This window comes from Lissotriton vulgaris, chromosome 5 (assembly GCF_964263255.1).
Source record: "Lissotriton vulgaris chromosome 5, aLisVul1.2, whole genome shotgun sequence".
Taxonomy (NCBI): Eukaryota; Metazoa; Chordata; class Amphibia; order Caudata; family Salamandridae; genus Lissotriton; species Lissotriton vulgaris.
Window position 1 is genome coordinate 1,252,673,234 of NC_141693.1, and position 27,235 is coordinate 1,252,700,468.

Here is a 27,235-nt window from a genome sequence, read left to right on the forward strand (position 1 = left end):
ATGAGTTTGTAGAAAGACTTGATTTGCTCATAAAGCAAGCTCAATGAGATTAATGATGATGATTACTTTCAGGGTAATAGATGGTTGTCTCTCCGATTCCTTCAGACGACGAATGCTAAAAAGACACTCAACTTGGAGTGAGTACTCATCGCTGGCAGAGCAGGATAAAAAGCTGATAGACAGCTAACATGGAGGCCGGAAAGGCCCAAAATGAATCAGCACTGAGTGTGAAAACTAGCATTGAAATGCAAGGTATAAGGTCATAAAATAATGTCTCAGAAGAAAAAGAAGTTGAGTTTTTGATGTGGATTTTCCTTTCGGTATGAAGGTAAATGTCCTGGAATTGGATAGGTATGCAAAGGCTGAGGAAAAGAGAACGATTTTGTAACAGTCTGCAAGGCAAGGTAAAGATCAAGTGAGTCACATCGAGAAAACAAAATTGAGACAAGATCAAGTGCTTCATGTCGAGGAAACATACAAGATGCCAGAAAGTTTGAGATGATACATTCTATGCACGCCAAAAAGGCCAAGTTGTAACATCAGCCGAGGCAAGTAGAAACTGAACCACGCTGATTGTTGTCAAATTCTTAATCTAAGAGTTTGTTACTGTCATTGTCGAGAGACAATAAGGAAGATGGGTTTACGCTGTCAATGTTGACTGCTGGACGACATGCACATGTAGGAAGGATTACCTTTGTGCAAGGAAGTATGTCGGTCAAAGGTAGGTTGACAAGTAAAAGTGCAAAATTAATTTGGACACTGTCCGAAAATCATACTGAAAGTAAATTGTCACTCTATACCATTTATCATAGACATGGGTGTATCAACAAAAATTATGCCAGGGGAAAATACAATGTACTATCTCCCGTGCCCCCTTTAACTCTGTCAGAAACCAAAGTGTATACGTGGGCTGCTTCGACGCCACTGCAAAGTCAAGGTTCATTCATAGCAACTGTGAAGCAAAAAAATAAGGAAGTACAGGCGACAAATCATGTCTTTCCAAGCACTTCATTGAGCGCATGTTTACTCAGTTTCAGTACTGCTGCTGACATAGGGCCGATTACTGTAAACTACAATGTCAATGCCTATCTTGAGATAGTAAATCAGTTTCCATCTTTGTTTGTTTAATGGACTAGGAAGAAATAAGACCATGAAAGTGCAACTTCACATAAATGACTGCATCCGTCCTGTTGCTCAACAACATCATCAAATTGCATTCCATTTACAAAATGGGCTGTTGAGAAAGAACTTGATACCTTATTAAAGCACAACTTTATTGAGCAATCCACTGGTTTGATGCCATGGGTATCATCCATAGTGGTAGTGCCAAAAGGGAGTGGAAGAGCCTTGCACGTCTGCGTTGATATACACCAAGCAAAAAAGGGAATTGAAAGAAACATTATCCAGGTTCGCACATTGTTGACAATATTACGCAGCTGAATGGAACCAATGTCTTTTCCCACCTTGATTTGAACAAAGGATATCATCAGCTCAAACTAGAAGAGAATTGCAGGTACATTACTACCTTTTCCACTCATGTTGGTTTACTTAGATAAAAAAGGCTATGTTTCAAAGTGTCATCCATCAGCTGCCAAATGTTTTCAAGATGTCATTCGTCTCATAGTACAACCAGTCACAAATACTTTCAATTGCAGTGATGGCATACACATTTTTGGGGCCACACGAAAAGTACATGATAAAGCTCTTGCACAAATGTGTTGTATGCTTGCTGATGCAGGTCTCACTTTAAATACAAACAAAATGTGAGTTTCATCAAAACAAACTCAAGTTCTTTGGTCATATCTTTTCTAATGGGGGAATTACTCCAGATCCGAGTAAAGTACATGCTTTGTCATCCACTTTTCCCCAACAAGATGTAACTATGCTGTGATCTTTCTTTTGCATGAACAGTTACTGTTCAAGGTATATACGCAACTTTGCTACTGTAAGTGCCCCATAGAGAGACTTAACAAACCAAAATGTCCAATTTCAATGGTCGAGTGAATGTGAAGAAAGTTTCAAGAAAATCAAGCATTTAATTGAGAACGTTGATCCAAAATTGCAGACGGAGGTTGTTGTTGATGCAAGTCCAGTGGGGTTGGGTGCCATCCTTACCCAGCACACTGGACATCACAATGCCCCAAGAAACATTGTTACGCAAACAAATGATGGACAGAATGCTGAATAAATCATACATTCACCCCCAGTCAAGAGATCTGGGTTAAATCCATTCTTCTTTTGCTCACCATGCCACCCCAGTTTAGACCCAGCCATATGCAAATTAGTCTTGAACCAGTGCCTCATGGGAACAGTCCAGACCGAACTGCCAAGCCAGGTCCTTAGTGGACCGGAAACAAGCCTCCTGGGACCGGTTTCTGGGTATTACCCCTCATCAGCCAGGCTAGCTTGAATTCAGTGGGCACAGTGAGCAAGGGACCCACTTAGGGTGAAAAGTGCTAATCAAACAAATGATGGACGGAATGCTGAATGAATCATACATTCACCCCAGTCAAGAGATCCAGGTTAATCCATCATTATTTTGCTCACCATGGCACCCCAGTTTAGACCCAGCCATATGCAAATCAGTTTTGACCCTGTGCCTCATGGGAACAGTCGAGCCAGGTCCAAACTGGACTGGAAACAAGCATCCTGGGACTGGTTTCTAGGTATTACCCTTCATCAGCCAGGCTAGCTTGAATCCAGTGGCACAGGGAGCAAGGGACCCACGTCTGGGCACACTCATCCCACTTAGGGTGAAAAGTGCTACGCAAACAAATGTTGGACGGAATGCTGAATGAATTATACATTCACCCCAGTCAAGAGATCTGTGTTAAATCCATTGTTCTTTTGCTCAACATACCACCTCAGTTTAGATCCAGACATATGCAAATCAGTCTTGACCCTGTGCCTCATTTGTCACCCCAAGTGGGGCGGGTATGCCCAGACGTGGGTCCCGTGCTCTCTATGCCACTGGAGTCAAGCTATCCTGGCTGAGGAGGGCTGAAAGCCCGAAACCGGTCCTAGGATGCTTGTTTTCAGTCCAGGGAGGACCTGGCCTAGCAGTTCAGGCTGGACTGTTCCCATTGGGCGCAGGGTCAATACTGATTTGCATGAGACCGGGTCAAAACTAAAATGGCATGGTGAGCAAAAAAGCGATTGATTTAGGCCCAGATCTCTGTACTGGGGTGAATGTATGACATTGTTCTGCATTCTGTCCATCATTTGTTCTATTTCCATTAGTCACCCCGAGTGGGGCGGGTATGCCCAGACGTGGGTCCCATGTTCTCCATGCCACTGGAGTCAAGCTATCCTGGCTGATGAGGGCTGAAAGCCCAAACCCGGTCCTAGGATGCTTGTTTTCAGTCCAGGGAGGACCTGCCTGGCAGTTCGAGCTATACTGTTCCCATTGGGCGCAGGCTCAAAACTGATTTACATATGGCTGGGTCCAAACTGGAATGGCATGGTGAGCAAAAAAACTATGGAATTAGGCCCAGATCTCTGTACTGGGGTGACTGTATGACATTGTTCTGCATTCTGTCCGTCAATTGTTCTTTTTGCATTTGTCAGCCCAAGAGGGATTGTTATGCCCAGACATGGGTCCTGTGCTCCCCATGCCACTGGAGTCAAACTATCCTGGCTGATGATGGTTGAAAGCCCGAAACCGGTCCTAGGATGCTTGTTTCCAGTCCAGGGAGGACCTGGCCTGGTAGTTCGAGATGGACTGTTCCCATTGGGTGCAGGGTCAAGACTGATTTGCATATGGCTGGGCCCAAACTGGAATGGCATGGTGAGTAAAAAAATGATGGATTTAGGCCCAGATCTCTGTACTGGGGTGAATGTATGACATTGTTCTGCATTATGTCCATCAATTGTTCTTTTTCCAAGATACATTGCAGCTTATGCTAGTCGAAATCTGTCATCAACAGAATGTGCCTATTCACAATCTGCAAAAAAGCCTTGCTCTGGTCTGGGCTTGTGAGCATTTTTATGTGTTCATGTATGGAAAGCAGTTGTTTTAGAAGTAGGGGACCCCTATATATTGAATGAACTTGCTATACATAGGGAAGTACAATCAGTTTGGAAAAGGTCTATAGCTAGGTAAACAAATAACAGTGAATGAACTAAATGAATAACCTAAAGAATAATGGAAGAAACCCACATGGAGAAGACTAATCACCAAATTGATAGAAAAATTATTTTTTAAAAAAAATATAAATCAGTATTTTTGTTATATAATTTTAGATTTCCTGCTGTTAGATTTTTAGAAAATAATCGATTATGAATACAACAGCAACATAGAAATTCATAAAAAACATGACAAACATAGACATGGCATTAGACAAGAAAGACGATGGAGGCAAAGCGGTAGATAGGGACTACGCGCGTTTCGGCTTGTCAGCCTTCATCAGGTAACCGTCTATTGCAATACAATTTTTAAAAAAATGGGAGATAGTCATTAATGTACAGTGGGCATCACAAAAAACTAATAGATTCACCTAAAGGTATTATCTCACTCAAGAACACACACATATATATATATATATACATATATATATATATATATATACATATATACAAAACTACTTCAGTTGAATTTATAGAGCCACATGTAGAATATACATATTTTAAGCTGATATTTACTTTAAACATAAGGATCTATATTTAATGACAAAATTGGGTGACACCATTCTGCTGTTATCAAAACCACATACATTATATACATAGAATATATACATATATGTAAAACTGATATGTACATAAGACATAAATACATATATCTTACATAAATCTTAAGGAACACTAGTCTGCTACACAAAGTGACTTTATATAAACAGATATCATGAACAACAACATGGCTGAGAGTGTTCCTTAAGATTGATGTAAGATATATGTATTTATGTCCTATGTACATATCAGTTTTACATATATGTATATAATCTATGTGTATAATCTATGTGGTTTTGATACCAGCAGAATGGTATCACCCAATTTTGTCATTAAATATAGGTCTTTATGTTTAAAGTACATAGCTTAAAATATGTATATTCTACATGTGGCTCTATAAATTCAACTGAAGTAGTTTTGTATATATGTATATATATGTGTTTTTGAGTGAGATTATACCTTTAGGTGGATCTATTAGTTTTTTGTGATGCCCACTGTACATTAATGACTATCACCCATTTTTGTAATTGTAGTGCGATAGACGGTTACCTGATGAAGGCTGACAAGCCGAAACGCGCGTAGTCCTATCTACCGCTTTGCCTCCGTCGTCTTGCTTGTCTAATGCCATGTCTATGTTTGTCATGTTTTTTATGAATTTCCATGTTACTGTTGTATTCATAATCGATTATTTTCTAAAAATCTAACAGCATGAAATCTAAAATTATATAGCAAAAATACTGATTTATATTTAAAAAACATTAAAGAATTTTTCTATCAATTTGGTGATTAGTCTTCTCCATGTGGGTTTCTTCCATTATTCTTTAGGTTATTCATTTAGTTGATTCACTGTTATTTGTTTACTTAGCTATAGACGTATGGAAAGCAGTTCATTGTTTTAACTGATCATCAAGCATTTCACATTATTTTCGGCAATCCCAAAGCCTAGATGCCCCCTTGCATTGAGAGGTGGGGGTTGCGATTGCAGGAGAATGATTATACAATTGTGCATCATCCAGGAAAAGATGAAAAACCTGCTGACTATTTGTCTTTTGTGTCAATACAGTATCATGGATTTGCTTCTAAAGTGGCTGATGCTTATGTTAACTTAATTGTGAAGTCCCGTACCCCTGCTGCCATTATCAGCAGAACAAATCACTGCTGCCACGAGTACTGACAGGGATTTGATGATACTCAAAGACATTATTACACACCAAATTGTGGCAAAAACATGATGACCTTGAATGCCAGAAATTCAAAAATGGGCAAGAACTTTCAGTTACCCCTGAAGGCATCATCTTATGGGGGTCAAGAATTGTCATACAAGAGAGTCTGAGACAACAAGCGATTGAACTGGCACATAAGCGACACTGTGGAGTTGTTGCTACAAAACAAGCTTTACGAGACCGAGTGTGGTTCCCTCATATTGATGACAGATAAGAAAAAAAGTTAAAGGCATGTCATTTGTGCAATATCTTGTCATTCAACTCTGCATCGGTTAAACATGTTGGATCTCCATAAGCATGCATGGGCAAAGATTACAATCTATTTCTTTGGTCCCCTTGACAATGGTCATTATCTTCTAGTGATTGTTGATGAATATCCCCATTTTCCTCTAGCGGAAGATCTGTTGTCCTCTACTCATGACAGAAGTATTGAGAGATTTGAATGTTTCTTTGCAACATGGGATGTTCCTTCGATTATGAAATCTGACAATGGCATGCCTTTGAATAGTCGAGAACTTAAAGATTTTCTCACACATCTAAATGTCCAGCATCTAAAAAGCACACCTCACTGGCCACAGGTGAATGGCATGGTTAAGGGGTTTATGAGCACCCTCACGAAGACAGTTCAGCGCGCTGCACTAGAAAAGCTTGAACTCAAATCAGTTCTTCAGTCTAGACTTCGTGCACACAGGTCAACTCTGCATTCTTCTACAGGTGAAACACCTGCCACCTTAATATTTGAGAGAGTCATGGCCACCAAGTTGCCACAATGAGAGATCTATTGACATTGATAGACTTCACACTACTGACTCTTCTCACAAACGCCACATGAAGACGTATGCAGATAGACACCGCAGTGCTTGGAGCACTGTGTTCAACAGAGGAGGCAAAGTTATTGTCAGGCTGAAATGGAAATGAAAGTCTGATGCTCCTTTTGACGCTGCCCCACTGAGGGATGTAACTAGCAAGGGACACATGTTGACAGCTCAACATCTTAGAAAGTCCATTACATGAGATTCCTCACATTTCAAGCACCTGCCTCAAGCATCGCGAGCTCCCGATGTCAGAAGTGAGATTTGCCCACCTGAGTCTAGAGAGCCCAATCACTGTTCCAGTGTCTCAATCACCAGTGCAAGTCATGGACACTTCTCCTGTAACTCTGCAACCTCACATGACTGGGCAATTGATTATGAGCACCAAAACGACATATTGAAGAGTTGTAATGTATATATAATATTGGTACTTTTTATTTAACAAAGGGGGAGATTTAGTGTCTTCTGGGTGAAAGATGACTGGACTCTTTCAGTTCCTGATGGATTCCGTAGAACAGTGATGTAAGTGCATGGGTGATAGAATTCTTAACGTTGAATGCCCTGTTATTGGTTACACACTGAGTACTAAAGAAGAATAATACGAGGATCATGTGTGGTGGGATCATTTGCATGTACCTGGGCTGGGGTAGGATGCTACAAGAACGTTTGTATGTACGTCTTGATGTATGACTGCCTGCATGTGGACAATGTTTGTTCACATACACCGTAGCAGCCTTTTTGATTCCAATAGAGCTGAGTAGTGAAATGTTTTTTATCAAGGTTTACTGTTACTGTTGGGTAGTGAGTTGAGTGGCAAGGTTAATAGCACCTCAATGATAGCTCTAAGTAAAGGAACAGAAGGAGCCAAGGAATGGTAAGCAATGGGCAGGCTGCAAGGCTCTCAGGGCCTTATCAATGCGGCCATGTATCAGTTTTCACAGCTGTTGCGTCACTTTTTGTGACACAATGGCAGCATAAAACATACCCCCTGTTGCGTTCTATTTACAAAGTGACGCATCTAAGCAGGTTTACTGTTACTGTTGGGGAGTGAGCTGAGTGCCAAGTATAATAGCACCTCAATGATAGCTCTAAGGAAAGGAACAGAAGGAGCCAAGGAATGGTAAGCAATGGGCAGGCTACAAGGCACTTAGGGCCTTAATTATGAGGCCATGCGTCAGTTTTGCACTGCTGTTGCGTTACTTTTTGTGACGCAATGGCAGCGTAAAAACATACCCCCTGTTGCGTTCTATTTGCAAAGTGACGCATCTAAGCAGATGCGTCACTTTGTAAACCCCTGTGCTACATTATACCTGTGTCAGGTATAATGTGAAATCTATGAGATTACACTGCGTCACTTCTGGGACACCATTGCGTCAATATCTTACGCCTGCCACACAGAAGACGTAAAACTGACGCCTGCCCTTTCTCTTGGGGCTTGCCCCATGATAAAGGACACATTGCTGGGGTTGCGTCACTTTTGTGACACACTCCAGCAATTCGTCATTTTTTCGCCTACAGATACATCAGAAATACTGACGTATCTGTAACTCCTTGCGACGTGATGCGTCATACTGTAAATATGACACATCCAGCATGTGGCAAGGAGGGCGTAATGAAAAGTGATGCACCGCTGTTTTCACACAGCGATGGGTCACTTTTCATAAATGAGGCCCTTGAAAGAATAGAATAGCCTTGCAAGTGAGACGACATGAGCAAGTAGAGAATGCACTGTGGCACCCACAACCTAAAAACAGGCATTCTCAAAGGGTAGGTCGCAGGAGGAAGACATGTTGGCACAACAAACACTCCCTTTCTCTGTTGAGGGCTTAATTTCATGTGGTTACCCTGATAGCCGGTGGAAAAAAGATTCAACCCTTGAGTGCATTCACTGCTTTAGTGTTCTTTTCTTTATGAAGGATGGATTTTGAAGAATTATGTTGCAGTCTCTGAAGGTAGTGCTGACAGCCAAAACGTTGGTTTAGTGCTCCATAATAAATTGCGTCAAAGGCAATGTAAACAAGCTGGACGATCAACAGGAAGCCACTTGGTCGTGACAAACAGTGGGGGTATGGAATCAAATATTCTGGTACCACCGCAGACAAGATCGTAGACCAGCCTCATTGCTGCTTGAAGGGCTGCCTTCAGAGGTCCCAGGTGGTCCGCAGAAGCAGAGATGGTGGGGTTTGAGAATGTTGAAGGGGCATTCGCAGTGGGGGGAGCAGTGGCGGCAGTGTGTGGCGCAGGCCCGGTCCTAGGGGAGTTGGCCCTGGTGGGCCAGGCCCACCCAAACATGAGCCTAGCCCACCCGATGAAAAATGTTCAGATAACTGGTGATTTATAATCCTGCTGCAGAGCAACCAATTGTCTGTTGGTAATTTTTAAATGCAGATAAACTGAATTTAATGGGGATGGCTCAGTGGGTTACTGCCTTTGTCACAGATATCCTTGTGTTACTTGCAGTTCAGAAGTTACTATCCTAACATAGGACAGTGACCTATGAACTTTCGTCAAAGAGCTGCATACAAACTTTGCTTTTTTGTGTTGTGATATAGTTAGAACATCTCCAGTCCTTCATTATTCGAATGTAGCTAAAAAGAGTTTGTTTGGGCCGTTATATATTTTTATCAGTAAAGCAACCCCCAACCACTGGAGTACTCTTTAAATCCTGAGTTTTTGCTTCTCCAGACCAAACCCTTGGAAAATATATTCCCCACCGGTATGGATGACATGTGATTTCTACAACTTGTAATCCTCATTGGCTTACGTGACATTCCCCATAGACTGATTTCTTGTCTCTGGATAATGTGTTCTGTGATGTTAAGTACTGGGACACCCTACCTACATTGATATGATTAGCGCTATACAACAAATTAAATGCATACAAGAGAGGGGCAGTGGAGAAATGAGGGGCACTAGTGGAGGGTGGCAGTGAGGGAATCCGAGGAGGAGGTCACAGGGTGCGGGTGGAGCTATGGAGAGAAGAGGGTTGCTGTTGGAGGGTGGCAGTGATGGAGTCAGAGGAGGAGGTCACGGGGTGGTGGGAACTACAGAGAGATGACGACACTAGTGGAGGGTGGCAGTGAGGGAAGCCGAGGAGGAGGTCACGTAGTGGGGGAACTACAGCGAGATGAGGGGCCCTGTTGGAAGGTGGCAGTGAGGGCATCTGAGGAGGAGGTCACAGGTTGGGGGAACTACAGAGAGATGAGGGGCACTGGTGGAAGGTGGCAGTGAGGGAATCCGAGGAGGAGGTCACGGGGTGGGGGGAACTACAGAGAGATGAGGGGCACTAGTGGAGGGTGGCAGTGAAGGAATCTGAGATGGTAGTCATGCTTTGGAGGGGAACTACAGAGAGATGAGGGGCACTAGTGGAGGGTGGCAGTGAGGGGGTCAGAGGAGGAGGTCATGGGGTGGGGGAAACTACAGAGAGATGAGGGGCACTAATGGAGGGTGGCAGTGAGGGAAGCAGAGGAGGAGGTAATGGGGTGGGGAGGGGGAGGGGCACTAGTGGAGGGTGGCAGTGGGGGAAGCCGAGGAGGAGGTCATGGGGTGGTGGGGACCTACAGAGAGATGAGGGGCACTTGTGGAGGGTGGCAGTGAGGGAGTCAGATGTCATGATGTGGGGAGGGAACTACAGAGAGATGAGAGGCTCCAGTGGAGGGTGGCACAGAGGGAATCGGAGAAGGAGGTAATGGGGTGGGGTTACGGAAAAATGAGGGGCACTAGTGGAGGGTGGCAGTGAGGGAAGCCAAGGTGGAAGTCATAGGGTGGGAGGGACTACAGAGAGATGAGGGGCGCTGGTAGAGGATGGCAGTGAGGGAATCTGAGGAGGAGGTCTTGGGGTGGGGAGAACTACGGAGAGTTGAGGGGTGCTGGTTAAGTGTGGCAGTGAGGGAATCTGAGGAGGAGGTCACGAGGTAGGGGGAACTACAGAGAGATGAGGGGCACTAGTGGAGGGTGGCAGTGAAGGAATCTGAGACGGCGGTCACGGGTTGGAGGGGAACTACAGAGAGATGAGGGGCACTAGTGGAAGGTGGCAGTGAGGGAAGCCGAGGAGGAAGTCATAGGGTGGGAGGGACTACAGAGAGATGAGGGGCGCTGGTGGAGGATGGCAGTGAGGGAATCTGAGGAGGCGGTCTTGGGGTGGGGGGAACTACTGAGAGTTGAGGGGTGCTGGTTAAGTGGGGCAGTGAGGGAATCTGAGGAGGAGGTCATGTAGTAAAGGGGCTACAGAGAGATAAGAAACACAAGTAGAGGGTGGCAGTGAAAAAAGCCGAGGAGGAGGTCACGGGTTTGGAGAAACTACAGAGAGATGAGGGGCATAGGTCGAGGGTGGAAGTGAGGAAATCAGAGGAGGTGGTCATGGGTTGGGGGAACTACAGAAATATGAGGGGCACTGGTGGAAGGTGGCAGTGAGGGAATCCGAAGAGATGGTCATGGGGTGGGGGGACCTACGGAGTGATGAGGGGTGTCGAGTCTTTAGGCACAAATAAGACTCGGACTAGGTATTGTATTTAAACTCTTTATTCCTACGTCTATCTCATCCCTGTCCCTACTCTACTCTGCCCTTTTCCCTCCTTGACCCCTCCCTGTCCGGTTCCTCCCACAACTCCACCCCCCAACTACTAGAGTGTTAACTGACACTCTTACATCTCCCCTCTTCTTAAACAAAACAAAAGTCTGTTAGGTTGTCCGTGACTCGCTATTTCAATGACAACATGAATATATTCACAGTTCTTCAATTAGCCGCACAGGCCTTCGAATGGTTCGTCGTGGTCTCAGATGTACCTCTGAGCTCTCCTTGTCAGACTCGGCGTGATACTCGGTCCTTGGCAGAATGCTGCTGGCTACCACACTTTAACTGTCCAAAGCTCTTGTCGAATCAGCAAGGGCATCTTTGACTGCAGCAGAGCATTTTTGAAAGTGTGATACATTTCTTGTGATTCTTTTATTTTCAGACTCGGCAGTGATCATAGTCCCTTTTTGCTGTGTGACCATCAATGGCTCTGCTCTAAATCGACAGTCCGTTTTCCTCTGTTGTTCCTGTTTGACTAACACCCCGTCTCCTTCATGAATAGACGTGGTTCTGGCTCTCCTCCGGGCATCTGCATATGATTTCATTTTCTCTTTGCCCTTTCGATCTGCGACAGCAATGTCGTCATGGTCAAGTCCATGCCTGTCGGCCTGTAGCGCATCGTCCAGAGTGGGTATCCTGGTTCGTATGGGTCGCCCCAACATTAAAGTAGCCGGGCACTTGCCAGTGGTCATGTGTGGAGTTGTGCGATATGCTCGCATGACTTCGTTCAAGGCAACTTGGGGATCCTTCTTGTCAAATGCTGCTTGCTGGAGTGTTTTCTTAAGAGTGGCCATGAATCGTTCAACCATGCCATTGGCCTACGGCCAGAGGGGGGTAATCTTGCGATGTTTGAAATTAAGATGCTTGGCAAACTCCCTAAACTCCTGATGGTTGAAGGGTGGTCCATTATCTGTTTTGATTGTCTTTGGTATGCCCCAGGCAGCGAATACTTCATCTAGAACAGCGATGGTAGTGGCGGCTTTTGTGGACGAGACGAACTGGGCCATGGGGAATCCTCGTCCATGACAATGAGGATGTATTTTCCGGATAGCAGAGGACCAAAGAAATCCAGGGCAACATCTTGCCAGACGCCATTGGGGAGTGTGGACATTTGTAGGGGAGCATGTGGTTCACCTTGGGTCACCAGCTGACACTGAGGGCTGTCTTTGAGGGTCAGTTCTACCATCTGATCCAAGAGCGGAAACCACACCCTCGCTCTGAGAGCTCTTTTAGTCGCCACCACTCCCCAATGTCCTTCGTGTGCCAAATTGATTACGCCTTGGCGGAGTTGCAACGGAATGACTATTCTCTGGTCTCGGAGTACAAGGCCATCCTCCGTGACGGACAATTCATCTTTGACGTGTTTGAACGCACTCAGTTCTTGCCTCTCACTCGGATCTCTGGTTTCATCCTTGTCTGAGTGTTGCCACGTGTTTGTTCGGAGACGATGCTTCACTTGTTGCAGGACAGCGTCTTGCATGGTGGCATCCCGAATGGCTTCCAGCACGATAGCAGGTGGCCTGTCTTGGTCAACCACAAAATGGGTATATTCCTCAGCAAGGGAAGATCCGGTGGTGGTTGTGATTTTGGGGTGCCTCCAAATGTAGTCGGCCGGATTGGCAGCCTTCCCGGGTTTGTGTATGATGGTGTACATGTATTCCTAAAGACGGAGCTCCCATCATTCTATCCTGGGGGGGCATTTTAGTTCGTGGATTGCCAAAGATGGTGACTAAGGCCTGGTGATTGGTGACTAACGTGAAATGCTTGCCATATACAAAGATATGGAAATGCTCGCAGGCCCATAGGACGGCTAATCTCTCCTTCTCTGGCTGAGAATAGGCTCTTTCTGTGTCTGTGAGACTCCTGCTGGCATACGCGACAATGTGTTGCTGGTCGGTATCGTGATCAAACTGCGCCAGGATGGCGCCTAGGCCCACGGGGCTGGTGTCCACTGTGATTTCTGTTTTCCTCTTGGGGTTAAAGTACACCACATTGTTGGCGGATTCAACTGCCTTCTTGATCTCCTGAAAGGCTCGCTCACATTGTGATGTCCAGTCGAATGGCTGACCTTGCTTGGTGAGATTGCGCAAGGGGTAGCTGATGGTAGCATAGTCTCGTATGTATCGAGCACAATAGCTCGCCATTCCTAAAAAGGATCTTACATCCCCTACACCCTGAGGGCTCTTGGTGTCGTTCAATGCCGCTACTTTCTCAGGGTCTGGCTTCATCCCGGCTCCTGAGAATATGTGTCCAAAGAATTTCAGCGTGGACTTGTGAAATTCACATTTTTTTTTATTCAGTGTGAGGTTCGCGTCTAGAAGGGCATGACACACTCTGTCCAGTGCTGTGTCATGTTCCTGCACTGTTGCACCATGCACAAGGATATTGTCACTGTAATTCAGGGCATTCGGAACGTGGTGGATTGTCTTCCTTATGGCTTCCTAAAATATCTCCGCGGCGGAAGAGACTCCAAAAAAGTCCGAAATGAGTGGCAAATGTGGTGATGGGCCGTGATTTTTCATGTAGCTCGAGTTGATGGTATCCTTTGTTAAGGTCGAACTTAGAGAAGACTTGGGCTCCGTTGAGGGACGCAATCATGTCACTCAGATGTGGTCCAGGGTGTTGCTCTAGCTCTATGGCAGTATTGGGCACCCTCATGTCGACGCAGAGGCGCACATTGTTTGGTGTACCCTTTTTTGGCACAATCACGACCAGCGAAACCCATGGAGTGGGTCCTTTAGTTCTCTCAATGATGTCAGCTTGTAATAATTCTTGCAATTCCTCTTCAACGGCTTGTTGGAGGTGAAACGGGACCCTTCTCTGATGCTGGGCTACCGGTGTCACCTGTTCGTTGATGTGTAAGTGCACTTGACAGCGGGCCATCTTACCAAATCCGGTGAACAGCTTGGGAAACTTGTGGATGATGTCGGGGTCGTCACTCACACGATATAGGATCTCTACCAGCAGGAGACATTCGGCTGTACGGAGGCTGAGAAGACAGTCAGCTTCTGGTCCTTCAATCACGTGTATATGAGCAGCACAGCGTGATCTTTGTGAGTGAGAGTGGTTGCAAACTTCCCCAGACAAGGAAGTGGTGTCTTAGACATCCACGTGTACACCCTCACATGTGCTGGACTCAGTGGAGAGATTGGATTCATTCTCCGATATTCTGTCACTGGAATATAGTTCAGGGATGCGCCGCTGTCGAGCACAAATTTGGTTGTGTGATCACCCACACGGATATCAAGTCGCGGGTATTTTTTTAGTTGATCAGGATCAGCCACCATGCATATATATTCGACAGTATGATCTGTGTGATGTCCCACTAGATTGTGAAGATCCTGTGGACGATCTTCGGTGATCACGGACTGCTTTGGCATGGTGATGTGTGGTCGTCGGGCGAGAAGACCTTCCAGAGTCTTTCTGCTTGTCTCTTCGGTATTCTCCACAAACATTTTCAAAATAGTTGTCTCTTCCGCATTTCCGGCATTGTTGTCCAAGGGCGGGACATCCATCAGTGTGGGGAAAATCATATCCGCACCGGTAGCACTTGAGAGGACGCTCCTGTCACTTGTCCCTCTTGCTGGAACCATGGCGTCTGTGACCCGTGGGTTGGTGATGGGTTTTTGGTCTCGAGGTTCTTTGTCTACCACGAGGTGACCTGCGAGTGGTGCGTGATTGGAGTCGGAAAGCTTGTTCACGCTTCTCCGTGCGTCCTGCTTCCATCTTCTTGGCGTGTTTCTCCGCCTGGTCATGAACTCTAGTCATCTCCTCAATCTCGTCTAGGGTATAACTTTTCTTTAGTAGTCGACGTCTCAAGGATTCTGATTGACAGCCCTCGATGATGCGTAACCTGATAGCATCTTCAGTGGAGAATGCATCAAATTCACAGAAGTGGGCTAGCCAACGAAGCCGTGTGATGAACGTGCTCATTGATCTTCCTTCTCCTGCGATGCTAGATTGAAGGTATACCTCTCATAGTCAACATTCTTTTTGTGTAGAAACTTCTTTTTTAGTGCATCACGCACTTTGGTGTATGACCCTGTATCATCCGTGGGCAGTTTTTTAATGAGTTGACTGACTTCTTTTCCTACAAGTTTACGCAATGCAATTAATTTCTGATCTTCTTCCGTCACCTGAGACCCTTGCATAAAGTCTTCGAAGTCCTCAAGCCATTCTTGCCATCCGAGGCCCATTCCTCCTCCAGCTACAAGTATGAGCGGTTCGGGTGGGCGTAGAAAGGAAACACCCATCATGCCGGGTCGATTGGCGCCAGCTGGATTCGGGGCTTGACGTGGCGGTGATCGTGACATCTTTTATCAAGTATATGCGTACTTATAAAGATTCTTAGGCAGTCACCTGCAGAGAGATAAGCCTCTTCCACTCCCTCACTCAGTGGTGTCGCGGCTATTTCACTGTATGTAACTTGCAGAGCACCTGTCTTCTGTCGTCTTTACGTGTCACTGCTGTATGTAGACAAGTTTGTGGCATTGAATTGCACTTTTCAGGTTGGCATTTGCCAGGGTTTGTTTGCAGAATCACTGCTGCCTGACGCTAAAATGGCCGCTCTCTATCTTTGACAGGGGATAGGGCCGGTGCCTGACCCCAAAATGGCCGCCGCCGTCGAAATCTTGTCTCCCACGAGATTTGGCTCGAACTCTCACTCCCCAGGCCTCGGTGTTCACGGACAGACACTCACCGGGCAGAGTCACAGCAGCATGATGTGGTGACTCGAGGTGGGCTCCGAGCGTCCTACACTCACTCCTGGCGGCAGGTAAGACCGGGGTGGGCTCCCGGCATCAGGCATCAATTTCTCGTCCTGCCACACAAGACTGGGGTGGACACCCAGACTTCAGCACGCACTTACGCCTGCAAGCGCCGCTCTCCACAGCGCGTGGACGGGTTCCAGGGCGGCAGCTCCGGCAAGCTTCGGCGCGATCATTAGGCGGGGAAGAGCACCCCAGTAATTACGCTTACCGTGGCAATGTCACACACGCGGCGGGACAGGAGCAGAGCTGCTTGTTGGGGATAGCTCGTTTAGACCATGCGCTGGCATCCCATCCCCGTCGCCAGTTGTCGAGTCTTTAGGCACAAATAAGACTCAGACTAGGTATTGTATTTAAACTCTTTATTCCTACGTCTATCTCATCCCTGTCCCTACTCTACTCTGCCCGTTTCCCTGCTTGACCCCTCCCTGTCTGGTTCCTCCTACAACTCCACCCCCCAACTACTAGAGTGTTAACTGACACTCGTATAAGGGGCACTGGTGGAGGGTAGTAGTTAGGGAGTCTGAGGAGAAGGTCATGAGGGGGAGGGTTTAGGGAGAGATGAACGGCACTGTTGGAGGGTGGTAGTAAAGTTATTTAGAAAGAGGTCATTGGTGGGGCGCCAAAAACGACTTTCGCACCAGCACTAAAGCCGACCCGGTCATGGCCTTTCTGTTTTCCTTCATTTAAGTAACAGTCGGGTGATTATGACAACTGTGGAGCTTACACATTTACATTTACTTTATTGTGCATGCTAATTACATTTATTGCTATATTCAATGTTTGAAGGTGATTTTACTACTGTTTTTTACTGAGAATAATAAGAGTGGAACTGAATGGTGGCTGATATGGGGCCTAAGGTTAGCTGTGAGATAAGGTGCAATGGAGAGGTGAAAAGTGGATAATTAAGTCTGTAAAGGGTCAGGTGGAGGTAGTAATGAAGAGGGTTTCTCCCTGAAGGCTCGCACATCAAAGGGACATTACATGGGGAAAAAACACTTTTTGAGAGTGATAACATTTAGAAAGATACTTGGAAAAAAGTGCATTTTACTGTGCCTGGTAAGACTAAGGAGAGTTAAAGGAGGGCCCAGAAGCAGGCCTGGCTAGCTATATAAGCAACAAATCGGGCCAGCAGTGGCGCACACGAATGCACCCTTGGCCCACCCAAATAAAAATTCCTGGAGCCGGGCGTGGTGTGGCGGTTGCTGGTGGGATGATTTTCTGGATGCATGCTGAGGGTTACAATAAAGGCTGCATTCACACTTCACAACGTACGTGACTATTCTCCAAAGGATTGTAGAGAGCTCCCTCATAGAGAGGCTCAAGTGGTGGCCATCTTGCACCATGCAATAACCCTGATGCAATAAAATGCAGTGTCTTAACTATCCAAGCTGCGTCCGTTTAAATAAATAACATTCTAATATTCAATATGAACAATACTCTCTCTTGTAAGTAAAGTGTAAACCGCTGAAACAGGAATAGTTACTAATGCCCAGAAAGCTCATGGGATTGAGTAAATATTGTTCTGGCAAAAGACGATTATATCTTGAACATCCGCAGCACATGGCGTGACTGACAGTGCGGCCTTTGCTCTGTAGGACAAAGAAGCAGTGTTCACGATGAAGGTCATTTGAAGGGTCTCGTGATTCCCACATTGCGCTCAGAGAGAGACAAACATCTCCACAACTCGCCTATTTACTTTTTATTACCGATTTGGCAAACCTAGGTCATTCAAGGGATATAACCAATGTATAGGGTAATTGAGGAAAAATAAATCAAATTACGAGTCAGAATTGTAGGAGAGAGGGAAGATATGTAGAGAGAAACTGAGAAGAAAGAAGGTAGTCTGAGCCATACAGACGAACACAGAATCGGGTGCACAGTTAAAAGTTAAGTAAATGTGTTGAGCCAAGCTGAAGCAAACAAATACACCGTATCTATCGATGCAACAAAAAACATTCATCTAGACTGCACCCTAGCAGGAAGTTAATTTCACTATACTTGCTCATTCACTTTCAAACTTTTTTCCCTTGAATCTATTTGTGTGTATTAATCAGTTAAGCATCTTCCACAAACATGCTGTATGGCTGTAACAAACAAGAATTTGCAATGCAAAGTGGTCTCGCATTTATGAGAGTTAAAGCTACTGGCGTTGTAAATGTCAATGTCTTTTACCCATGTGTTTTGGTTTGTAGTGGAAGGAAACAAAAAACAAGCATTTAAAATGCAATAGGTCTCGCAATTACGAGATTTTGAGCTATTGGCATTGTACACGTCAATGCCTTTTATAATATTCAAAGGCATTGTCTTTTACAAAAAGAATAGTTCAAACTTTGGCAAAAGCGATACCTATTGTATTGCAGAGTGCGGTGTCTTTGAAGCAGGCGCCGCACTCACCATTAAAGTAAAAGAAAAAGAAAAAAAAGCAGCGTGGGTCCCTGAAGCGTGCACCGACTTCAAAATGCAAGTTGGAGTGGCATAGCGCTCCATAAGAAAAGCGACCGCCATTGTCATATGTGGGCGCGCTGCAAATACGAAAAGCAGCTGCCATTGTCCTCATCAGTGTCAATAAACAAAATAGTACTCACAGACTTATAATGCAGACCGTGTAACAAGCCAAATTAAAGGTCAATTTGTTATGGGAGGCAACAAATGCAGACAAGGCGGCACCAAGAAGGGACTAACAAGCCGATTTACGAATCAGAAGCTAGCCTTTATTAAGGACAATGACAAATATGAGTGGAGAGTGGGCGGGGCTTCCAGTGCATACTCCAGTACAGCATGCCTCGCAGAGCGAGCAGTGCAGGCTAGCCTCGACCTTAAAATCAGGGTGGTCAGGACAATAAAGGAGGACTTACCTACACAACACATATGGAGATGTAGGTAGCAGGGCACCCTCTGTGCCATCTCTTGTTCACCCTTTCCTTGGAGCCACTTGACTACAGAATTCAAGATTACAGGGCTGTCAGGGAATAAAAACAGGCCCTGATGAATTCATACTGTCATGTCACTCTTTGCCGATGACCTTTTGATTTCAATAACTGATCTGATTCAAACTATCAAGCAGTGGGTAAGATAATTATCCTTACACCAGGAGATTTTAGGGTTCGAAGTAAATGTCTGTCAAAACGAGGGTCCTGACCTCTAACTGGGGCAGGTTGGGAAAGAACAATTGACAAAATCAGTTCTGGACTGAACTGAAATATATCATGGGAGGAGGCCCAGGAAAGGAACTTTATATGACTATTGTGAGTAGTTAAAGCGGAGTGAATTAGCTAGGAAACTATATGCTGTCCTGGCTGGGATGTACTGCAGTCTTGAAGATGGTAATATTCCTCTGAATATTACATGTTTTTCAGACTTTTTCACTTCAAGCTGGTGAAAATTAAGAGACTGTAGTACACCTGTTTGGACTAGATATGACAAGGGGGAAAAGCTAGGATAAACTGTAGTCAGGGCATCTTAGATGCTGAGATGCACAATAGAGGGATGGGAAGCCCCGATTTAGTGAGGTATTGTCCTGCTGTACTCTTACAATATTTACTCGAATAGACAAGAACAGAGAAAAAACAATCCTGGTTTATAATTGGCCATACTTTAGAAGGGCTCTCTCTCTAGGAGGTGCAGTGGCTCAAGTGAAAGGGCTGAAGTGCATACCCATATACTTCACCAGCGTTCCCCTTAGAGTGGGGTATGACAGGAAATAGGTTGGTACAGACACAGTATACCCACTCTCTTTACATCATTATGAGGAAACCAGACTTCTCACCAAGGATGGATAGGATTTCCTTTGCAAAGTAAAAGCTACGTGGCTATCTTAGTTAGGGGGTAAATCAAACCCTTTGAAAAGTAAGGGAGGACTTTCATAATCTAGCGGGGGTTAGACTGAGCTATCCCAGAATCTTAATAGTATTAACGATATGCTTAACATATCATTATTGAGATTCCCTGCATACACCTTATTGGGACTTCCCAATCAACTGACATACCCTCTGCGAATTGAAAAGGTTCAAACTAATGAGGATGTGATCTAAAGGCCAGAACTGTCGACTTTGGAGCTGGGGAACCAGGTTTGAGTCTGGGTGTATGCTCAACATCCTGTGAATCTGGGCAAATCACTTATTCTCCTGTGCCTACAAAAAATGAATGTGTCCTTGTTTAACGTAACTGGCGCTCATGTAAAGTGTTCCAATACTTTTAAGTTGAGTTTGTGGTAAATAAAACTGCAAAAAAAAAATCATGACACTTGTGGTGATAACAGCATACTACTGGAGTAGGGAGACTGGCTCCAAAGCCTCTAAAACTGGAATGGATAAACTCCCTGGAGAAACGAAAAACACACTCTCAGAAATCTTGGGGACCATGTATTGACTTCTTGTTCCAGAAATACAGAGGACGTACCCGTCGAAGATATCTAAGAATACTACATCTGACAGAAACACGTCCACTCTGAACAAAGCCAGTTATTGATTTGCCTTACAGGAATTGACGTGTCACAAATTGTTGTTTGATATCTGATTTCTGGTGGGAGAGTATGGAAGGTTGTGGGAGGAGGGAATTGAGGAAGAGTTGGTGTTTTGCTATACTGCTTGCTCTCCTCCTGCCTCTATGATGTTAAATATAAAACAACTTGACAAACATCTAGACAACGATACAGGCAGACGGAGCTGTTTGTTTTATGAATGAAAAACGTAATAAAAGAACTATAAAATTTAAGATTGTCTATCTCAGCATAGATAGGACTGACTTAAGGGCAATCAGGCAGACCTGATGGGCTTCTCTGGCAAGTCAGTGTGCGTGTTGGTTTTTGGACTGTTTGGGCTAAAAGCACGTTGCACACCAGCGGCTTGTGTGTGCTGTTAAGATACCTGTTGTGTGTTGCTACCTGGAGGGGGCTCGCAGGGAGAACCGTTCACCATGCTGATAGAAGCCTAGAGAAGCCATGGGGAAGAACCTGTCACTCGAAGTCCTGCTGGGGAGTGGACTTCGACTCCCATCTCCCTTAGTGGCTGACTACCACCCGACGCTAAAAGCATGTCACACACCAGTGGTGAGCGACGTGCGGGGACACGCCCGGGTCGCGCCCAAGCCAAGCTTTGGCCAAGGGCGAGCCTATCCACGCCCGTCGGAGTCAGGAGGAGGCTGGGCCCCCCCTCTAACTACCTCCATCCAACTACCTGGTACTAAAGTCTGGAATAAGAATCTGGCTGGGCTGACCCAGATGGCCAAAATGAAACCAACCACTAAAGGAGGTGAGTCAACTAACACCCTAGATGCCTTCCCCATAAGAGCCTCTGGTGCCCTGAACAAAGAGATTCAGACTGTGGAGCGTAGATTATCCATGGGTGATCTAGTATTGCCTGACTGTATGACTGATAGCACTATCATCGATCCCCGATTGTGCACACAGGGGACACCTAGTTTACTCTTAACATCTACTCACACGACAGTGACACGCCCCAGAGACTGTGATATTAAAGTGGCGAATGGAACAAACATACCCTGTGACTCTAGATTGGACCTTAAACGTGCAGCCTGCACCTATGTTATAGTCCTTGTGAACGTTCCCAAGCTAGTGGTTACTCAGGTAGAAATCACAGACCAGCTCATTACTAAAGCATGTCACTGGATCAGTAAACAAGGGGGGCAGAGGGGAGCTATTACCATGTATTCTAATGGCAAGGCAGGTGGCATGGGTAGGGAATGCTAAAAAAAAATTCCAGGGGACAGTGTGGTCAGTAATTTTAACTCACACCATCTGGTTTACCAACTACTTGGGTGGTTTACCCGATACAACTACTCAACAAACCCAGATGTTTGCATTGCCACTTGGTTTCTTCTACAGACTGGAAAAACTCTCTAATATGGCCCAACCATATCTACCTTATATAGGAAAGACCATCATGATACCCCTTATTGTGCCCCAGGTTGCCCTCTTACCGGCCACCCCATTAATAACCGCTTTAGTCCTCTAATAGATCTGGACGGGTGCAATTGACAGGGGGAGGACGGGACCAATATTAATCAACCTCAAATCCCCAGGTACCTGGGACCCAATTTCTCTAAATCTCCTGTGGCAACTTCCAACAATACGGCCACTTCTAGCACAAACGTATAACTAGTTTCCTGGAATATTGCCGGACTAAGATCCAAAATGTCTAATCCAGATTGGCTAGCAATTATTAATAAATACGACCTGGTTTGTCTCCAAGAAACATGGGAAATAGGTTCAGGCCATCTAGACGGCTATCACTCTTTCTATACTCCAGCTCGCCCTTCTGCTTCTGGACGTGCCAAGGGAGGCATCCTAACCTTGTTAAAAAACACCTTAAAATTAACAGTCTTGCCCTATTCGAACATCTCTCCCCATTACCATTTCCTTCATTTAAAATATCTAAGTGGTGATACTATACTCTTAATTAATTTTTATAATAACCACTTTAATGGGAATATGAAAGAGATTGTGGATATGTTAAAAAGAGACGCTAATAGTTTCTTTAAGAGTTTAAGCAGCCCCCAAAAATCTTGTGGGTAGTTGATTTTAATGCACATTGCTGTACTTTACCATATAAAGCAGCATGCTGTATGTTTAATGATCTAGGTGACTCAACTCCCCATTTTGTACATGAAACCTATGTTGAGGCTTTGAATAGATTATTCTTTTTTAATGATGTGGAAATCATGAACCCCGTAGACCCTAGCTCTGGTCTTCCTCAGCACACTTTTGGATCACCCAGTCAGGGTTCAACTTTAGACTATCTACTGATTTCTTCATCTCTGAGCAAATCTATTCTTAACACTGCAGCCATGTCATATGGATTCAGTGATCACTGTGTTTTAATTTGCTAATCTGGTATGGGGAGGAACTCCTCCAGAGCATCCAAGACACAAAATTTTCCTAGAGATAGCAAGCAAAAATGGGATAGTCCTAAAATGGGAAATTATAGATAAAGGGAAACTCATTAGAGATGTGGTCGGCAACAGTCTTAATGACATTATGATATGTTTAGCAGTTACCCCTGACCCAATGCCAACAATGACAGCCTTTGAGAAGATAGTGTCAGAGGCAAAAAAGCTACTAACTAGGGAAAGAAGAACCCCTAATATTTCGGGTCCTAAATGGTTTGACCAGTCCTGCACGAAGGCCCTCTCAAATTTACACCAAGCTCCTAGATCTACCCCAAGGGATACAGCACTGGTCAAGAACTTATGCCACAGTTACTCTGAGGCCTGGAAGCAAAGAACTAATACCCTCAAGGAAGATGCCTGGGAGAAACTCCATCAAGCGGTTCGCTCAAAAAACCCTGGGGATATTTGGAGAGTCATTAATGCTCCATTCCTTAAATCTCCTGTGTTCTTGTCCAATTCCTTTTTTCCATCTATACGAATGGGGTAGAAATACCCCTGTTGAGCTCCACCCTAGACGTTCCACTAATTAAGAACATGCGCACCCCAATTCTGCTATATGCAGATGATGCTGTCTTGACTGCTCGAACTGGCCGAGCCCTACAACAACTACTGTTTACATATGTGAATTATATGAACAGTTTAGGTTTAAAAACAAATGAGGCGAAGTCCCTTGTTTTAATAACCGGTTGCAGAGAGAGGAGGGCCCCACATTTTTACATAGAAGGTCGTGAACTAGCCCATACAGAAGATACTTTTTCGTATCTTGGGATAACCTTTGAGAGACAACTTTCGAGGTCCAATATGATCCAAACAAGGGGACTAGCACTAGAGAAAAGTATAATAGCACTCAACTCCTTTACAAAGAAAATGGGTGTGAAGCCCCTTGAGATGATCAAAAAGGTTTACTCTGCCAAGGCAATATCAGTGGCAACCTACGGAGAAAGAATCTGGGGATATACCAACACCCATTCTCTCCAGACTATTGAAAATTCCTTCTGGAAGAGACTTATTGGCCTCCCAGTTAGCTGGTCCAACTTTTGATGCCATGTCGAGCTAGATGTACCTTATATAGATGACATAATTAGACTGACTCCTATATTGCTGTGGCACTCCATTTCGCGAAGAACTTCAGTAAACCTTACACAGAGACTAATAGAAGACTGTCTCATGCTTGAACAAGCCCTAGAAACCCATGGTTATTATACATTAAAAACAGTCTCACTTCCCTTGGTTTGGGTCTATTATTTACATCTCCTTTAAACTGTATTACAGTATCAAAAAAAGAAATAAAAACACTGTTTTTTAACCAAAGGGCTTTGGAGCGTTCCAAACTAAATTCTTCGAAGGCATCTGTAAAATTATATGTAGAGTGCCCTATAGAACAAGACGGCGCTCCGGGATATCTATCCTTGGTAACTATTTTGCGGCATCAATTTATTTTGGTGCGATTCCGTCTTAACCTTATTCCTTCTATGCTCTCCTATCCAGCTGGCATTTATTCCTTAGTTAACCTGCCGCCTTGACCATGTGATGGCTCTTCTCCCCAATCAAATCTACATATTATATTATTTTGTGAATTTTATAAAGCGTCCCGCAAAAGATTCATCTGGCCACTAATGCGTAAATACCATTTAACCCAATGCTGTCAAGCTTTCTGTTTTTTACAATACTACCTAATGAACTAGTATTTTATACTGTGGCCACATATCTACTTCTCTCATGGAAGATTAGGCGGCGGGTCAACTCTATTTCATGAATTAGGAAATATATATTTTAGTCCTGTTTTTAAATCTAATGTCTGTCATCAAATGACTGTAACTATTTCTTATTGTGAAAGATGTATCCTATTTTTCAACTGTATACTATGCAGCTTTGTACTGTTATGATCTTAAGACATTTTAAGTATCCAATAAAGTGATTTGACTGACTGACTGACTGACTGGTTGAGCACCTGTTTTATGGTGTACTGGATCCGTTTTTACTGTTGATTTCCCTGGTATTAAAACAAACATTGCCTGCAGCAAGCTCAAATAAATGCAGTCTTCCACGGCTTGCAAAACACTTAACCAGCATACCTTACAAGTTAAACATTATGAATTATTAATATTGCCCAAATTTACAAACATGGGCCACTGTTTGGAGCTACCAAATACAGTAATGGGGGCCAATTTTACCTTGGACCCCCTGGCCTATTTCTGCCCCAGTCCGAGCCTAATCTCAGCCAGCTGTACAGAAAAGATAGACACATGTGCAAGTCCGTGGAGGCTTGAGCCAGGCTGGTTAAGTCTGATTGTGGCTTGGCTAAGGTCCCTCCCATGAAACTCTCAATCCATAAGCGAGCCAAGAAGAGGTTCTGTCTCCCCTGCACCCTTGCCCCCTGGGGGCAGCTGAGGTAAGGCTATTTACATTTCCACACTCAAAATGCAAAAGACCCAAGCCATTGGCCAGCGTCTTCTCTGCTGCGCGCATTGGGGCTGAGAGAATGATGGTACAGCCCGTGACCGAGATGACTTGGCTTGAACGCGCAAAGGATTTTACACCTGTGTAGTTAGAGCGCGCTCGCGGGAGACATTCCCGTTGAACGGGAAGTACAGGGGAGGGAAGCGAATCGCCGTGAGTGAGAAAATATATATAAAGAGCAGAGGATAACAGCGGGGTAATATGGGGTTTGAAAAGCAAAAACTAAAGAAAGTGAGGTGGAAAAAAATAAATATAAGAGAAATGGAGATGAGAAAATAGCAGGTGAAATTATACAGCGGAGAAAGAAGAGAAAACGCCATATAGAGGCAGAGAGAGAAACTGGGAGATGTGGAGGCAGAGAGAGCGAGATGGAAAGGGGAAAAAACAAAAGTCGAGGCAAATACTTGAAGAAAGAAAGTATTCGCATGATCGGTTCTGATTTTATTCTGGGTGCCACGCTAGACCTCTGACTCGGCTCTCGCTCGATCCCTGACTTGCCCACCTATTCAACCATAAAAGAAATGACGGTGGTCCTTACCAAGATTGCCTCCACAGACCACTGCTGCCGCAGCGAGGGACCCTGCAGATGCTCCGTAGACACCAGCAGCCGACCGGAGTATCTCGGGGGCCAGGTCCTGGAGCGCTTGAATCACCCCGATCTGGTAGACCACCAAGAAGCCGCTTCCCGAGAAGGAGAGGGACACGGAGCCGTCAAGATCGCCGCCCGGCTCTGCCATAGTGGACGGCTTCGGGGTTAAAGCCTTCGAGGCCTGAAATGACCTCGCGGGTACGTATATAACCTACTTGCAATGCGTGTATTTCACTTTCACCAAGCAGCGACTGGAACTTCATGTGCCTAGGAAAGCTTGCATGTTAAACTCTGCGCACTAACGGCTGTGCCCCGCTGCACCGCGTGCGCCTGTCGCTACAGTCCCCTTGAGCTCCGACCATGGGAGTGTTATGACATCAGCAGGATGGAGTTATCTCTGGTCTCTCCGCTCCTCCCACCAGGCGAACACACAGCCCCTCTTACGGTACGAATGATTCCTTACGGTCTGTGGCCTTTGCAAGGTTAAGGCCAAGTCGTGCCGGCTGTGCCCTGGCCTGGCAGTGCAAGCTCAAACTGCCGCAGAGCGGAAATTAAATGTATGAAGGATTCGTTCGTGGAGTCCCAACGATGCTCAAGGCTATTTGAGAGCAAACAGATTCTTTGTTTTTTCCTCACTGGCTGCATGATTAACGCTTTGCTGAATTCCTTCAACTAACATGTTGCATTAGTTGTCAACAAGTATCTTGTTTATGCGCACCACCAGCAGGGTTGGATTGGGATCAAAAATGGGCCTAGTCACACACAAAAATTGACTCATATTTGCGGATTACTCCTTTTCGCAAAACGCTGCTTTAGTGTTTTAAGTATATGTAAAGAAGGAGGGGGTCCTAAACTGGTCATTTTTTATTTTAATTTCTAGGAGATAAACAAAGTAATGCAAAAGGACTCGTGCACAGATGAGTTCACAATGGTGAACCACGGCTGGATATAAGTGAGCCCACTTCTGCTCAGGCGCCTGCCCACGCTCAAACTGCATAGGTTGATTGACTGTAGTGTAGGGTGACCAACGGACCGTATTTAGGATCTCACGTCCGTTGCCCGTGACGATCCCTTTTATGGACGCCTTATGTCCGTCATTTTGGGCACTGGGAACATCACTATTCCCCTGCCAGAAGCCTCGGCTCCCTGATGGGGCCACCTCGCACTCCTCGGAGCACAAGAGCAGCCCCGCCAGGCCGGTTCCACAGGGTGGGCCAGGCCCACACAAGGCAAATTCA

The 27,235-nt window shown here is 45.1% G+C and overlaps 1 protein-coding gene across 2 annotated transcripts in view; it reads right to left on the minus strand.

Moving 5' to 3' along the window:
* The window catches only part of LOC147712416 (omega-hydroxyceramide transacylase-like), a 565,370-nt gene extending 539,017 nt beyond the window's left edge, over positions 1 to 26,353 (minus strand). The window contains exon 1 of one of the 2 annotated variants that reach the window (XM_086923103.1): positions 25,947 to 26,353. In XM_086923103.1, the coding sequence (XP_086779229.1) occupies positions 25,947 to 26,145 (199 nt within the window). In that variant the 5' untranslated portion in view covers positions 26,146 to 26,353. The remainder of the gene's footprint in view (positions 1 to 25,946) is intronic. The other variant, XM_086923104.1, reaches the window with a different exon arrangement.
* Positions 26,354 to 27,235: the final 882 nt, after the last annotated feature.